Here is an 18,316-nt window from a genome sequence, read left to right on the forward strand (position 1 = left end):
GAATGGTGGAGATGGGAATGGATACCACTCACAGTTAAATCTTCCGCAGTAAGTTAAAGTAAAATCATGTATATGTATATATGATTCAAAGGTTTCAAGCACGTATGTTTAAAAAGTATATGTACATATGTATGTTAAGAGAACTGAGGTTGTAGCTAACAACCCTAGTCTTGAGTTTTTAAGTTTTAGAACGTTGCAATAGTGCATGCAACAAATAAACGAATTTTCAACATGACGGTTTAAATGATTGATTTTGAAAGGACTTTAAGAAGTACTTGAATTTAAGATTTCTCACGAAATTCGTTTTAAGGTCAAATTAGATGGCCTAAATGTAATGGCTAGTTTTAGAAAGACTTTTAAAGAGTATGTGAAACAAGAATTCAAATGTCACTCAGTTCGAAAGATATTTTAGAAGGTTTTATCTTAACTAAATTAAGAAAAGCTTTAAGTAATTTAGTGATTCATTCTTTTAAAATTATTGTTACGAATTATAAAAATATTCCCTCTTATGTTTAAAAAAAAAAAAATGTTCCGCAAATTTTAAGAAACCCCAGTAAGTACAAGTTAAAGTTCAAGCTACAGTGGCGGCCTCATAGGAGGGTCGCCACATAATCTATAGCTAGTGCCTCCTATCGGTAGTGCATGTTTTTTACCGTTAGATTTGTGAAAATTACATAAAAATAAAAAGTATGTACAACCGATAGTTTCTAATATATATGTGACAGTTAAAAGTAGAGAAATACCTGTGAAAATGTCAAAAGAGACTTTGATAACATGATAAACGGGCTTGGATAGAACTCATATGTAAAAGTTAACTGAAGACGAGAGGGCGCCCAATCTACATATAAACACTATAACAGCCCGACAACATGGTGACGTGAGACAAATTCAACTTCTAACATCGACAATTAAAACGTTATCACGAAATTGAGCCATGAAAAATCTTGAGTCTCACTACTTCTCATACCCTGCTCATCAACATTCTCTAATAGTTTTGAGGGGGAAAAAAAAAAAGCTTATCTAAAGATTCATCTAAAAAAGGTCATTGGAGTTTAAAGAAGATTTGAATTATGTCTTTTTTAATTTGTTGCTCATTTCTTATCCATTATTAATTATTATTTAAATTTTATCATAGCTATTTTATGTCTCGTATTGTTGTGTTTTAATTAGATGGAATCACATTCTTTAAAATATTTTGCTTTCTCTTGAATAAAACTTAAAATTAAATTGTAGCTTTTTACGTTTTAAAAGAGTACTCTTAAATTTTTTGATTAACGCCCCAAAATTGCTGGAGCCGGTGCTCGTATATTATGACATAAGCGATCACCTGTTAGCAGTATCGTTAGTGTTTGTTTGTTGCTAAAATCATCACTACAAGCTATCATTGAGTGGAGATAAGGCCATCCATATTCTAGTGTTATGCAAATAAAATGTCCTGATATGACCTCTGGTCAACTTAAAACTAACATACATGTTCTCTATACACGTATAAAACTAACGTACGTGTCAAATACACACACCCGATCACTCTAATATTTATCCCTCACTGGTTATCAGTGTATTAGCCGTAAAATATATTGATTTGACGGTTATAATAAATTGGATAATCGATTTGAAAAATAAGATTTCTATCACTGCTATGTCATCAAGTTTTTATATTTGGTGGTAACTACAGGTAGAAATGTAATCATTAAAAACTTATCCATATACATATATGGGTAATTGGCACGAATGATCCCTAAACTTGTCAAAAGGTGATAGTTTGGTCCTTATACTTTTTTTTTGACGAAACGAGCCCCAAACTATCTAAAAGGGTGCAATATCGTCCTTTCGGTTAAATGCCGTTCAAAAATAGGGACTAAATCCTAACCTATTAAAGTCGATTGGGACTAAAAAATCACCTCATAAAAAAAGTAAGGGACCATAATATTACCCTTTTAGGTTATTATGCCGTTACTTTTTAGACGGTATCTGACGGAAAAGATTATATTGTACCCTTTTAAATAGTTTGGAGTTCGTTTCGTTAAAAAAAAAATTTAGAGACTAAACTGCCACCTTTTAAAGAGTTGGTACCATATATGAAGACAAAAAAAAAAAAAAAAAACCAAAAAAAAACAAAAAAAAGGTTATCTTTTCCACACGTTAGGTTGACTAAATTGTGCTGATGAGAGGTGGCTGGTGAAGAATTCCGGACAATGCAAATTGTCATTTAGCGTGTTTTTCTTGATGAAAGTGAGTGGGGCACCAAGCCAAAGAACTGCATACTAGAAAATTGTTATCTGTGTCCTCCAAGCTATTTTCTCAAAGCCGAAAAGAAGAGAGTGCGAAAACCAAGAACAAATGCGCATGCTTTTCCGGTTGATGCTTATAACTGTCGTTTCTATTTTTATCTTGCAAACAGTTTCTTTTGCAGCTGATAGTATAAGTCCGTTCCTCAATATCAGCGATGGCAGAACCTTAGTTTCTGAAGAAGGAATCTTTGAGTTGGGTTTCTTCAGTCCCGGCACTTCCACAAATCGTTACTTGGGAATTTGGTACAAGAAAATCCCAGTTCGAACTGTCATTTGGGTTGCAAACAGATGCAGCCCAATTCATGATTTCTCAGGCTTGTTGACTATAAACAGCACAGGCAATCTTGCGGTTCTGAATCAGAACAAGAGTGTTGTGGTTTGGTCTACAAACTTATCCAAACAAGCTAAGAAACCGATAGTACAGCTCCTGGATTCTGGGAATCTTGTACTAAGAGATGAGGAAGATAAAAACTCGGAGAGTTATTTGTGGCAAAGTTTTGATTATCCTGCGGATACATTGCTACCCGGGATGAAACTTGGATGGGACATCAGGAGAGGTCTTAACAGGCGATTGTCAGCATGGAAGAACTGGGATGACCCTTGTCCTGGAGATTTGAGTTTTGGGTTTGATGTCGGACTTGGCATTTACTCTGAAGTGTATTTACGTAAGGGCGTGACAACAATCTACCGTACAGGACCATGGAATGGCATTGGTTTTAGTAGTTCACAAGAAGAAATGACTAATCGACTTTATGATAGACACTTTGTTTACAATAGCAACGAGTTCTATTACATGTACAACCTCAAGAACAACTCTGTTATCTCAATAGTAGTCCTGAATCAAACAAATAGCGTAAATCAACGGCTTACATGGAGTGCAGGAGACCAGAGTTGGCGGTCATATGTTTCAGCCCCTAAAGCTGATTGTGATTACTATGGTTACTGCGGAGCCAATGGGAACTGCATAATAAGTGAGACTGCAGTGTGCAAATGTTTGAAAGGATTTAAGCCTAAGTCCCAACAAAAATGGGATTTAAGGGACTGGTCTGACGGATGTATCCGCAAAAATCCGCTGAATTGCCACAACAAGAAAGATAAAGATGCGGATGGCTTTGTGAAACTTGATAGCATAAAAATGCCAGATAGTAGAAATACTTGGTTCAACGACAGTATGAATCTAAAGGAATGCAGGGTCAAATGCTTGAGCAACTGTTCTTGTGCGGCTTATTCAAACCTCGATATCAGAGGACATGGAAAGGGCTGTTGTATTTGGTTCGACGGTCTTATGGACATTAGTCAAATCGCTGGAAGTGAACAAGAGCTATATATACGAATACCCGCTTCAGAACTAGGTACATACATTTACTTTTTTTATTTTACAAAAGATAGCCTATTTGGTTTTCACAAGAAATCTATGTATTTTGATGCAAAGTTAAATACTTTTACATGATTTCCTCACCGGTTTTTGCTGTGATTGACATTTCCATTTGATTTTCCCGTACCTGAACAACTAAGGACAAGCAAAAATCACCCGTAAGTTGAGGGCAATAATAGTCCTAGCAGTTCTTGGAGCACTTTCTGGGTTGCTCTTAGTTGGCTATTACTTTTGCAAGAAGACAATGAGAGGTAATTTTTCTTTGATCTCTTTGGAAATAATTATTAATATAGTTCCTTTATGTGCCAATTAACTCCTTGATGTTGTTCTTTTGTGTTCACTTTAAAACGTGTGTAAAATTATTTGTCTCAATGGGCTGATTTAATTTTGCAATACAAGTGCAATATCCTGAACAAGAATAATTTTTACTTACAAGTGTAGTCATTTAAAGCTATTAAATGGTAGAAATATGTACTTTCATTTCTCCAAAACTATATGATGTATATATATAGTTGTTCTGATATTACAATTTAAGTGGATTTTTTATCCTTTTGGTTTGTTAGAGGTTACTGAAATACTTGACCTTGCGGTATCTTTTAGAGAAAACAGGGAAAAATTATAGAGCAACACCGGAAAACAGAGCAAATGAAGAAGAGTTTGACCTCCCATTATTTGACATGGCTACATTAAGTGCTGCTACTGATAATTTTTCAGTTGACAATAAGCTCGGAGAAGGCGGTTTTGGACCTGTATACAGAGTAAGCTTGTCACATGCTACTTAGAACATAATAGACAAATTGAAATATCCAAAATCTGTATAATTGGATTTTGCAATTCTTTTGTGAATGTGAGATTTCAGGGTACTCTAGAAGATGGACAAGAGATTGCTGTGAAGAGGCTTTCATTGAGTTCTCGGCAAGGGACAAATGAGTTTAAAAATGAAGTTATACTAATTGCTAAGCTTCAACATCGGAATCTTGTAAAGCTTCTTGGTTGCTGCATTCAAGAAGAGGAGAAGTTGTTGGTTTATGAATACATGCCCAACAAAAGCCTGGAATCTTTTATTGTTGGTAGTAAGTACCCCTGTTCAATTTATGCTATTTTTCTGGGTTAATCTCACAAATGGTTCTTGTGCTACTTTAGTCCATTAACTTTTAAAATATCATTACCTCCATCCCTGACTTATCAGCTTATTTAAGTTTTACTCCATTATATAAGTAGGATGTTAGAAACAGACCAAAAAAAAAAAAAAAAAAGATTGATATTCAGTTAGCATAGTTCTATTTTGAAATTTCTTTTGTTAGAATCATGTGCATGATTCGTTTTCTATTAGCAAAATATTATCTTCTGTCAGCATTACATGCATATTCTATCATGTTTTAATACCAAGTTGATGGGTTGGAAAGGACTAAAACTGAAATAAGCTGATAGATAAGGGATACAATTCGAGACATTTTAAACATCAAGGAGTAAATTAGAATTGATGACATAAGTCAAGGGTCATTTCTGAGATTAACCTTAGTTTTTATATTGTTGTACAGTTTTGATATAATTAGTTGATTAACTTTAAGGGCATATTTTCTAGATCAAGTGCAAAGTAAACTATTAGAATGGAAGAAGCGTTTTGAAATTATATGCGGCATTGCTCGGGGGCTTCAATATCTCCACCAAGATTCCAGATTGAGGATTGTACATAGAGATCTCAAACTTAGTAATATACTACTTGATAACGAGAGGAATCCCAAAATTTCTGACTTTGGTATGGCAAAAAGTTTTGGAGGAGATCAAATAGAAGGAAACACAAACAGAGTAGTAGGCACTTAGTGAGTATTCTTGAAAGCTCTTTATATTAAAAAATATCTAGGTCTATTACATAGTGGCTTTTAATTTGACTGTTCATATTATGTGCGTGTAGTGGCTATATGGCACCGGAATATGCTTTTAGCGGTCTATTCTCGATAAAATCTGACGTTTTTAGCTTTGGTGTAATGGTGTTGGAGATTGTAAGTGGGAAAAGGAGTATAAGCTTTCACCATGAGAACAAAGAGGGGCATACGTTTATTGGACATGTAAGTATTAAAAGATTGCATTACTTTTATTTTTTTTTTGTATTTTTTTTTTTTTTGTATTGTTACTCTTATCGTATCAGAATAATGAATGACATATTGTTCCTTAATATGTCTAGGCATGGACATTGCTAAAAGAAGGAAGGCCATTTGAGCTCATTGATGCACACTTAATGGATTCATATGATAATCTGTGGGAAGTGTCGCGTTGCATACATGTTGGTCTCTTGTGTGTGCAACAACGCCCTGTAGATCGTCCCAACATGTCATCTGTTATTATCATGTTAGGCAGTGATAATGATCTACCTCAACCAAATCCCCCTGGCTATTTCATGGATTCAAATTCACAAGAAAGATATCATTCCTCCATTAAGCCAGAGTCACTTTCCGAAAACACTATGACCATAACAGCGTTCGTGGGTCGATAAGGCCTATTGTGTAACATGCTTTGCATGACAATATCTGATCGATAAACATCAAAGAAAATAATGGGGCTAGTGATCAAGGGGATAAGTGTTTTGTTAAAAAAGTGTTGTGCAGCAGAATCTGTTGCTAATAGTTAATTAAAAGCATAGCTAGTGGTTTGTTTAAGTCACTTGTCATGTCAGGAAAAATATGTAATATTGTATAATTTAAATAGCTAGTTTTTTGTTTAAGTCACTTGTCATGTAGGAAAAATATGTAATATTGTATAATTTAAACAACGCAAAATTGGAAGAATATTTTTGTTTTCAATATAGAATGTACATTTGATCTGTTGGGAGCAACACTAATGATTGCAACGTTTCATCAAATTGTTCTACATATGATTTTAACTTGATCTAAATATTTTGAAACATTCACTTACTCTCCTTTTATGTTTTAGATAAGGAATTACTGAACCAGCTTTTCAACGTCGCTTTTATGCTAGCAGTTCAAAACTCCGCTAGCTTGACTGAAACGTAGCTAGAATAAAATAATACTGCATAATGGAAAAATAGTATCTATTACAAAAACAATCCTTGAACAAAATTCTAAAGATTACAAATTTCAAATCTTCATATCTGTAAACTCATCACGGAACCTTTGACCATTTTTTCTCAATCACCTGGAACTTCAATTATAGGACCTACCTGCATCATAAAAACCATATATGTGACAGCTCAATAAATAAACTATAAATCAATTTTCAGTTTCAAAACACATCTCTTGTTGAATTTAGGTCTTTATATATTTATTTTTTTATTAAAGTTCTCAAGATTACTATTTTGTAGCACTTCAATGTTTTTCCCATTTTCCATGCATCTAATTTTATCGTTAAGTATCAGAAAGATTACCAAAACTTAGCCGATGTAAATAATTAGTCTCCGAGTTTCTATATTTCTCATCTCTTAGTACAAAATTTGCAGAATCTAGAAGCTGTACTATTGGTTTCTTGGCTTGTTTTGTTGAGCTCGTCGACCAAACAACACTCTTGTTCTGAGGCAAAAGCACAAGATTGCCTGTGTTGTTTATGCTCAGCAAGCCAGAGGAATCATTGATGGGCTCGCACCTATTTGCGACCCAAACGACGGTTCGAACTGGGTTGCTGTTATACCAAATTCCGACATAGCGATACTTGGAATTTCCGGGACTGAAGAAACCAAAACTCAAAGCTCCTTTCTTTCGAAACCAAGGTTGGAAGCGAAGAAGGGAATAATAACAATTATAAGCACATGAGAAGTAATTAAAAATGGACATTTTCATTACTTCTTGCTTTCTCAACTTGGAGTGAAAACAAAAGGTAGAATTCTTTCTAAGTCAAGGATTCATACAATTAATTATGAGGTGTTTGGGAGATGTATTCAAATCCTAGATTTTAATTTTATTACAGTATTTTTTTATCTCACAAAAAATTTAAATTCAAAAATTGATTCTCTTATAAAATTCTTACTAATAAATCATAATTACTGACTTGAACGCGTGAACTAAAACAACCCTTAAGTTCAACTATGAATAATGGTGAAAAAAGACAATTATAAACAATTTACATAAAATTGACATCTAAGCCGAAAATGCAAGCCTAGAATATTATATCTGCATAACAGCGTAAATGGCACGGCTACTGACTGACTAGTACGCAGGTTTGTCACTTCAATATATCTGCATCTGAACCTCTTTGTCAAGGCCTTACTTCTTAATTTCACTTAGAATATTATGCAGCTTATATGACAAATTGGTCACAATTCACATATAAACAGGTTGCAAAACTTGACGTTTCAAATTATGAAACTTTTATGGCCAGGAACTGCTACTTTACTCTACCGGCAGCAATTGTTATTTTCGTAGTCAAAATAATTTTTCAACAGTTTGATATGAGAAAAAGTATAACACTATGTCGCACGCTATAAATTTTAATGTGGACACTAGTCATTAAAAGCTATATCCAACAGTTAAAACATAAGTACCTAGGTAACTAAAAAAATAAGTCATACCGCAAAAATATTCTCGTGACTTCATTTTTGTACAATTTTTTTGGTATGATCTTACAAAATATTTTACCAACAAAGTTATATTTCAAACCATCATATTATGTGTTAGAATTTCTCTATTTCTATTTTTTTTTTTTCAATTTTAATGTGCTTTTGACTTGATCTAACATTTAAAAATGTACACATACCTAACCTGAAAATCTCATTTTATATTTTTTGACTAGTAGCTCCTGTTAAGGAATTAGTGAACCGGCTTTACAAGTGTCAGAATCTGAAAATCGTAATTTTAGGTGCATGTGGCTACTTGAACTGTTTTGTTTTTGATTCCCATGTCATCGGTTCCTATATTTTTTATTTGCATTAATCAAAAATTCTATTTTTGCTTGCATTGTCATACAACCCTCTCCTATTCAATATTTTATAAATATGTGTTTTATTTGATACGTGAAATTTTAAAATTTAACTCTTAAATTCAATTATATGTGAAATTCTAAAATTTAACTTTTAAGTTCACTTTCACATAATTACATTATTTTGCAAATAAAAATTGCAACTAAAATCAATTTAATCACATTAAATCAATTTATCGCATAATACTTATTTTATTTTTTAAAATTCTTTTAATAAAATAAAGTACTTAAATAATATGCGCATGTATGCATGACATGTAATTATACACATGAGTAGGCACACTAAATCTATATAGCATATTATTGGACATATAATACACAATTATCACAAAAAAATATAAAATACGCAATCGGCTATTAAGACGAATTTGACCGGGTTCCATGAAAAAAAAATTACAACCATATCGAACGAATAATTATTACAACCAAAATGAAAATATAAAATAATTTCAATAATTATTTCATCCATTACATCAACGGGTCTTCGTCTTGAATTCTTCAATATTCTTTAGCTTCGTTCATCTCTGGGTCCAACATCATCTCCAAGGTCTGAATCTCTTCCGGAATGTTTTGTGGTAAAGTTGAGTTTCGAAAACCCTAGCGGGCCCGCAACAGCATGCAGGTGTGGCGGCCAAGCCGCCCCTGTGCGCGCGCACACTAGCTATTGCAAGCCAGCCCCGACATTGCTAGTCACCGCCCACATGGATGCTAGTCAGCGCCCCAGGGTGTGCAGTATGTGGGGCAGCCCAGCCTCCCTTGTTGTTTCCTACAAGCCAACACGCTTCGCTACGGCGTTGGTCGCAGCTGACCTACATCTATGACGCCATGTCTGCGCCAACCAGTGGTGTGGACTAGTGCCTTTGGGTGCGAGCAACCGCACCAGCAGGGACACGACTATGGCGCTGTGGTGGCGACAGGGTGGTGTTCGACGATAGTGTTCAAGTATTTAATCTTCATAGATTTCAAAATCCTAATCTAACACTCCCTATGTAATGACTAAGAAAATTCCAGACTTTAAATAATACAATTTATTTATTTAAGCTAAGGATTTTCCTAGAAAATATTATGTGACTGAAGGATTTATGGAATTAATATATGTATTCCTAAATTCTGTAGCAGATTTCATGTTAAGTTCATGTTTTCGATCAAGTAAATTCGATCGATAAATTCTTGCCGTACTTTAAGGCGGAATAATTTTCAGTACAAGTATAGTTTGAGAATCTTAATTTCAAGAATCTCCAAACACAGCATGATGTTAGCAGCGTCAAAAAAAAAACGCACTGACATTTTTTAAAAAAAAGAAAATCCTTAATTGCCAGACAGCTAGGTTAAAGTCAGAAGATAAATACCCATAGTAGAAGGGTATAATGTAAACTCGGGAGTTGACACCGTCAGAAACAACGTCATTTCTGAAAATTAACGCAGGATAGTTAAATTTAGAATTTGTTCAGTCTAGAATTAATTTCAAGACTGTAAACAGTTCAAGATATTACGCGAATAAGAATTTAATGTGATATCCAAAGCAGTCAAGGATTTAACATTTAACTGTAAATAAGCAGTAGAAAAAAGAACCGTCAGAAATGGAAATGAATTCCTGTTAGCTACGTTACTCTCTTATAGTCAGTATAATTTTTATCAGTTTCTAAGGGAAACTTAAGAAAGTGGACAAGAGTACAATGGGGTAGGTGAGATTTTTTTCTCTCCCTTCCTCCACTTGGCCGGCCATGCATGAAAAAATAGAGCCAAACCTTTGGCTAGTGGAGTGTGCTAGAGGACTTTATGTTAAGGTGATGTGATGTTAGTGGTTGAAGGGGAATTAATGGCAAAGTTGCTTCTTCTTTTCTCCTTCCAAAACCGGCCAAGAAAGGGGGATTTGAACCAAAAATTTGGTTGAATGATGGAGTGGAATTGGTGTTAAAAAAAATAATTTCCAAGTGCCTATAAAAGGAACCAACATAGGATAAGCTTCATTTTTTTTTCTCCTAGCTTTTTCCCCACTCAAAAAATCCGGCCACACACTCTCCATTTCCTCTCAAATATTTTCTCCCACTCTCCAAAACTTGAGCCCCTAGCACACCATAGAAGAAGAAGAAGGAGATTAAGGGATTCTAGGAGGAGACTAGTCAAGCATTCCTCTAAGGGTAAAGAAACTCTAAATCCTCTCTTTTTCATGTTTTGGGAAAGTTTGAAATAGAGAAATATTCTTCTCAAATTTCCTTATACTCTTATAGTTTCAAGCCATTAACAATCCTAGAGGAGTTCAAGGGTTTTTCAAGAGAAAGAGAGAATTCTTCAAGGGTAAGTTCTTAAACTCCCCTCCATTAATTTCTAGCCAACTTTAAGCTTGGATTTATGGATGTAAATTTGTGGTTCTTGAAGAGATAAGATTGTAATAAGAGTGTGTGAGTTTTATGTTGGTTTTGTGAGTTTTGAGCTTAGTTTGATGTGGTATGTTTATGCTTAATCTAAGTTGCTTATTTTCGGATTAGAGGAAAAATTTTCCGGTGACTTTGACCGCGAAAATGAGGACCATAGAGCGAGAGTTTTTAATGTTTTAAAGCTTGAACTTATAGCCCTGGATGTTTTGAACATTTTCGGTTACTATGACAAAACCTAATTTTAACTCTAAAACCAAGTTTGAAGCCATTTGGCAAAAACGGACAAGCTGTCCAACACAGTTTCAAAAAAAAAAACTGGCAACCACTGGTTCAGCCAAACGGGACCCTTAGAAGCTGAATCTCGATTTTTCACAAAAGTGACAATTTTATATTTCGACGAGATGAAGAAATTTGATGAAGAAAAGATTTTCAAAATCCGACCCTAAGAGGTACTAAAACACAGATTCCCGAAACGGCACAGTTTTTGACTAAAACAGTTTCAAGAAAAACAACAGCTACGGCTTTCAGCCAAACGGGGCCTTTAGAGGCCGAGATGAGAAGCTATACGGCTCAACTCCAACATAATTGCTCTGATATAGCTGGCTCTTTTAGGCACTTGGATATTTCCCAACAACTCCGGTCCATTTATGGTTATTGCTTCTGTGAACATAGTAGCTAAATAATCCCAACGCGTTACATAAGGCAGATATTGTATAATTGTTCGGTTTTCCGCAATTTTTTCCATTCCTCGGTGTAAATAGCCTAATATTGGTTCACAGTCAATAACATCTTCACCATCGAGAGTAACGATGAGTCGAAGAACACCATGCATTGATGGGTGGTGGGGACCCATATTTACTATCATGAGGTCTTTTCTTGGAGCTGGTATATTCATAGGTTTTTCTTTTTCCTCGATTGATTCTTTCATGAATTACTGAAAAGCGAAAATAAGTTCATTAAAATAAAAAAAAATCAAGATCTAATAAATCAAATAATTCAATAATTCAAAACGCTTCCTCAAATTCAAATTAACGCATTTTTGATTCCCGAATATCTAACTGATTAATTAATTCTTTATAACGTATTCTATTGTTCTTTGACAAATAAGACAGCATCCTTTGGCGTTTTCCCAAAATTTTACGGAGGCCTCTCTGAGATAAATAGTCTTTTCTGTGCAATTCCAAATGTGAAGAAAGTTTTCGTATCCTATTAGTGAGGCTTAGTATTTGAAATGTAACAGACCCCCTGTTTTTTTCTTTTTCTTCGTGTGAAATAACCGAGATGAATGACTTTTTTATCATAAAATGAAATCTTCCCCCCCACCGGCCCTTATTGCTTTGCTAGATTTTTTTATTGATCAATAATAATAATGTTATTCATTTTTTTTTTTTTATTTGGCATACACAATACAATAATCTTAATTTTGTGAATAATCTTAATTTTGTGAATAATTTCCAATTTGAAAATTGTATTCGAATAGGTAAACAAAAAGATAGTTGTCTGCACTCACAAAAGATAAAAAATTATATCTAAAATTTAAAAATAAACTAAGAAGATTTTTGCATTATTTCTAGATATTGATATGTCATTAAATTAGTATCGTGTATCATAATGGAATAGAAAACAATATAGGTGTGCATCTATTTGTCTTCATATATGCAATATAGTACGGGAAATAAAATCAATCCGTATTTCACTTTTTTTCAGTACACGCTTAAGTTCATTTTTAAATTGCGGATACATATGTATCCTTACCATACTGAAACGACTGCCATTATTGGTATCAAACCAATAGCGATTCATACAAGCGAAATCTTCTAATCGATAATTAGGCCAAAGAAAGAACTTTAATCTAATTATATTATTTTGATTTATTTTGCTTTTATTCAAAACCGGACTCTTTACCTTATTTTCATTACAAAAAAATGCATTGCTAGGTATACCATTTCTATTCCTAGAATTGAAACAAATTAGAATTCTCAATTCTCTACGATGTCTAGGGGATAAAATAGTTTCAGGAACAAACAAATCATAATGATTTTTGTCTCGATTTTCAGTCATCTTTTGATGTTTTGAAATGAATTCATCAAAATTCTTCGTATCAACATGGCCCTTTTCTCGATACCTTTGATTAATTGTGTGTTTACTTTTATGAACCAACGAAATACCTATAGTTTGATACATAATAAATTGTCCTTCATTTTTTCTAGACAGACGAACTGGTTCAATAAGTAATATTCCCTTTTTAATCAATTCTGTAAGAATGAAATTTTTCTGAATCATTAGAAGATCCAGATTTATTTCTCCCCTTTGAATAGAGGCTATAGTAATTTCTCTTAGGTTTATCGGTCTAAGCAGGGAACAATATACTTTGATGTTATCGATCATTTTTTTATTTAAAGAATCGTCCCATCTCAATTGAAAAAGCAAATACCTTTTTAGTAAGAAATCAAACTCCGCTTCCATGTTGGTCCTGGATTGTTTTTTATTTTTTTTCATCTTTGATACCGCATAATTTTCTTCAATATCTTTTTCTTGATTTGAGAGAGTTGATTCAAAATCTGTTTTGATTCCGCATTCTTTTTCTACTTGATTTTGTTTTTCTAATTCAAGATATTTTTTTTCATTTGAAAATATTGATATAAAGATATCTCTTTTTTTCTTTCCAGTCGTTTTTTTATTTTTATTTCCACTGGCATTTTCATTTACATTAAGATTTAAAAGGAGAAATTTGATTGGTATGTACCATGGTTTAATCTTATACGAAGTATAAAGTATCAAAAATTCTGGGAAAAACCAAAGTTCGAGATTCGATATGGGACAACTTAGTATTTCTTCATTCATTCTCATCCAATCAAAAAGTTTTTTTTTTGATGGATTCATTTCTTGATTTTGATGAATCGTGGGATAAAAAAGATCTTTCTTGTCGATTTTCTCAATTATTTGATAATTATTAGCCCTAGGTTTAGTATATTTATTACTGTTGGCGTCAGTATCCATATTGATCCAGGCCCTAATATCCATTTTCTTTCTAAGACAAAAATTGAGAATTATCCAATCGAAATTTTTTCTATCCGGATTGTTCTTTATATCTATAATATTATCTTCTACTAGATAATTATTGATAGGGATACCTACCAGCATATTAAATAATTTTCGTTTATGTTCGGTATAATTATAAAAAATCTCTTGGTTATTATTTACTTGTAATGGTAATCCATAAATAGATGAGTTTTTCTTATCTTCATAATTAATAAAATTATATGATAAAAGATCATATCTATATTTTTTTTTAACATTTTTTTTTTCGGAGTTAATTAATGGCTTTTTTTCATATGAATCATATTTGTTTAAATGGTTATTTTGAGCTATAGAGTGTTGATTTACTATATTTATACCTTTTTGTGGTACTAATCTAGACTGAGATAAATTATTTTGATAATAACCCCTTAAGCAATTTTTCCATTGATTTATTTCATAATTGGGGATGTTCTTATGTCTTAATTCGGAATGAAATATTTTTTGTGTTCCAAGAAAATAATCCTTTATTTCATTCTTAAGAAAAAGAAAAGCTCCATTATATTGAAAGACAGATCTTAATCTTAACTTATATAAATTAAAAAAGTTAAAACCCCGGCTTTGTGATAATTTGTAAAAGACATATGCTTGTGACAAATAAGATAAATTACAAAAAGTTTCCAAGTTCTTATTATTAATATTAGAAAGTGACTCTTTTATAGTCGAAATAAACTGCGTTATCTTTTGATTTGTTTTATCAATTTTTTCTTGATTTCTTTCATTATTGTAAATATAGTTATTATAGGAACTGGTTTTATTAACAATTTTTTTTAATGATTCAAAAAAATAAAAAAAAAGTTGTGCATTTATTCTAGGAATATTAATGATAAATAAAAAGATATTTCTATATATTCTTTCAATGAAAAATTTTATAAAATAATTTGATTTACGGATTAGTCGAACATTTCTTCTTTTTAATAGCTGCAAAATATTTTTTGGTGATTCCAATCTTTTATCATTATAACTCATTTTGTTAGAACTAATATTTATATGTGGACTTATAAATCCTTTTTTGTTGTCTTTTGAAATTTTTTGTATTTGATTTATGGTTGTGTTTGTTCTATTAGTTAGATCTTGTATTTTTTTTTTTGTTAATGAAAAAGTTGTCCAATTTGTAGATTGAATGTTAATGGACGGTTCATGAATTAGCTCGTTATCGATTATCAAATTTTTTTCTTTTTTGCTTTCACTCAATTCATATAGTTCTATTTCTCTTAATCCAACTAATAGAATTGGGTTCATTTTTGAAAGTTCTTTTATTATTTTTTTTAGAAATACAATATTTTTAATAACCCATTTTTTTCTTTCTTTTGAGACATTTAGAAATAATTTTGTTCTTTCTTTTAAAATTATTAGAATTCTAAAACATTTCTTTTTTAATTTTATAAGTCTTTTTTTGAGTTCTTTAAAAATAGGTTCAAAAAATGAAAGTTGTTTTCTGGGCGAACCAAAAGGAAGTTCAGTTTCCATTCCCCAAACTGTTAAAAAACAAAAATCATTTTGTTGTTCTTTCTTTTTCATTGGATCCTTATAATTGTTTCGTAGCTTAAGCTTAGATTTGTGCCAAGGTTTCAGACGAAAAGGAAATAGGATCTTTATCTGAATACCGTCTATTAACCAGTTTTTCGGAAATTCTTTTTCTGCTAATTGAACACCATTATAAGTGCAGTTAACATGCACTTCTCTTTTCCAATCCTTTACATCCTCCGACCATTCAGGAAATTGAAATAATAGTATACGACCAATATTTTTAACTATTATCAATGAGGGTAATATAATATATTTTCTCAGAATTGATTGGATTACTAATACAAAACCTCTTATTACTTGAGCAACTACAATGCTATCCCAGGTTTCCGCTATTTCTATACGTGCATTCTCCCTTCTTTTTTCTTTTTCTTTTTTTTTATCTTTTGATTTTTTCTCTCTATAGTCTGAAATTTTGAATTCTGGCTTTTTCCATAGCCAATGTTGAAATTTTTTTTTTATCGGCCTCAACATATCAAAAGAAAAATAAACATCTTTGTCGATTCTGTCCAAAAAAGGAAGGGAGTGTACGTTTGCTTGAAAGGTTTTCCAAATAACTGTTTTACGCCTTTGAGCGCGCATTGAGCCTTTGATTATGTCTCGACGAAAATCCGATTGTTGCGAATAACGTATCAAAGCAATGTCGTCCCTTTCATCATTATTATTAGTATCTTGGGAATTACTATAACCATTGGTATTTTCGAGTTCATGATTAAAAATCAATACACGTTTGCATTTTCTTGAACGAATCTGAGAATCCGTTCCCAAAGCTTCTTCGTTTTCTCCCTCCTCTTGTTCCAAATCGTCGATTAATTTGTATGACCATTGCGGAATTTTTTTTCTGATTTCTTTTATCCCAATAGCTTGTTTTCTAATTGTTTTATTGTTAGGATCCGTTAGAAATCTTTCAAATAGAAATCTTATTTTTTTTTCTCGTCCTTCTAAATTAATTCGTAATTGTTTATGTTCAGGAAGTAAATAAAATTTTTTAAAATTTAAACTTGATGTTGGTTTTCCATTAAATTCATTGATTAAGTTCAAGAAAAAATTCATTTCTGTTGATAATAATCTTTTATCAATTCTATCAAATGGTTTTTTTTCTTCAAATTCTAAATAATTAATAATAAGAAAGAGACCGTGGATCTTATTTATCCAACCTCTTTCTATGTAATTTTGTATGGAAACTTTATCTTTGATTGAAAGTGAAAACCTTTTTTTAATTTGTCCACGGTATGCCCCATTCAAGAAAGGATCATATACTTTTGGTAAGTATTTTTTTTTCGTATTATCATGACACAATCTAGGTCTTTTTTCTAGTACATCCAAAATAAGGAATTTACTATCTAGAGCTTTGTCAAGATCCTTGATTATATTTATAAATTTGTTGTTTAGGTTTTTTCTTTTTTGTTCATTAGTATAACTCCAATTATTATATAATTCATCAGAGTCAAGTTTATCTGTTGTGAACAGAGACATCTTTCTTTGTATCATTTCGAAAAAAGTTGACAAACTGGGTGGGTACGTAAAAGATATTCTTTTTTTTCCATCGCTTTCACATGTATGAAAAAAATATTGTGACATTTCATTTTTTACAGCATTTTCAAATTTATCGTTTTTGATATAACGAAATGGACGATTCCAGCGTTTATAGTCGAAAAGAATAGTCACAAGAGGTTTTTCAAACCAGAGGAGTTCTTTTTTTTCTTTAAATATTTCTAACTTCGAATTTTCTTGATTCCGATCCACATCCAGATAATAAGTTTCATAAACGGGTTTATTTTTATATCGTGTCTCTTTAAAATCGATTTTTTCCGGATCCTCCTTTTCTTCCGAAAAAAGGGAAGGAGAAGGATCTTCTTCGGTGGATCCCTCTTGTTCCTGTTTAGTCCCCTTCGTTTCTGAAGTTTTTTCTACATCTCTTTCTTCCTCACTTTCCCCCCTTTCTTCCGTTTCTTTCAGTTTCTTAGTAAGAATGGGTGACGGTATTCTGCCTAAATAGTAGACACAGGTAATAAATAATAGAATACTAAAGATTCGAACCATAAAATTTAAGTAGACAACTTATTATTTTTCAGTATAAACTTAATACTATTCATTATAATATTAAAATATAATATATGATTATTATAAACATAATAGCAAATGTTCAACCTTATAACTATAATTACTATACTATAATAAATAGTATAATTAATAGTATAATGAATTAATATGGTTTCTTACTTATTTATTAAAAAAAAGAAAAATATTAATAAAATCTCTATTCTCCCTTCAAATATGAATACTACCGTGCTAGTTTTATGAAAAAAACAAAGCCCCTTATCGGATTTGAACCGATGACTTACGCCTTACCATGGCGTTACTCTACCACTGAGTTAAAAGGGCATATTTGATTCAATTCCTGAATAAGCCACTAATCACTATGTGTTTAGTCTATATACATATTATATGTATATAAATACATCGTATACGTTATAATATATCTTAAACGTATAGTGGTTCATTCAGGAACGATAAATTTGATTTACATAATGAGTATAGGATATACTTGTAAGTATAAGTAAAAAATTGTAAGTATAAGTAAAAAAAAAGGGGGTTTAGTGATATTTGATTTCATAAATATCAATCAATGCAAGGAATTGTTTCAAGACAGATTCTAATTGCCATCATAACGAAATTCATTTGATTGATACAGGTACCTACCAATTCAACCTAGATCCAAACTATTTCATCGAATCATT

The 18,316-nt window shown here is 32.0% G+C and overlaps 1 protein-coding gene and 1 non-coding gene across 2 annotated transcripts; one reads left to right on the top strand and one right to left on the bottom strand.

Moving 5' to 3' along the window:
* The first annotated feature begins 2,314 nt into the window (after positions 1 to 2,314).
* LOC112091520 (G-type lectin S-receptor-like serine/threonine-protein kinase At4g27290) lies at positions 2,315 to 6,334 on the top strand. The gene is made up of 7 exons (XM_024165415.1): positions 2,315 to 3,643; positions 3,807 to 3,917; positions 4,267 to 4,424; positions 4,526 to 4,739; positions 5,252 to 5,489; positions 5,582 to 5,735; positions 5,852 to 6,334. The coding sequence occupies exons 1-7, from the start codon at positions 2,341 to 2,343 to the stop codon at positions 6,158 to 6,160; spliced, it is 2,487 nt and encodes an 828-aa protein (XP_024021183.1). The 5' UTR covers positions 2,315 to 2,340; the 3' UTR covers positions 6,161 to 6,334.
* Positions 6,335 to 17,888: 11,554 nt separating this feature from the next.
* TRNAT-GGU lies at positions 17,889 to 17,960 on the bottom strand. Its single transcript has one exon. It is a non-coding gene; the product is annotated as a tRNA-Thr (tRNA).
* Positions 17,961 to 18,316: the final 356 nt, after the last annotated feature.

Source organism: Morus notabilis, unplaced genomic scaffold, assembly GCF_000414095.1.
Source record: "Morus notabilis unplaced genomic scaffold, ASM41409v2 Scaffold76, whole genome shotgun sequence".
Taxonomy (NCBI): domain Eukaryota; kingdom Viridiplantae; phylum Streptophyta; class Magnoliopsida; order Rosales; family Moraceae; genus Morus; species Morus notabilis.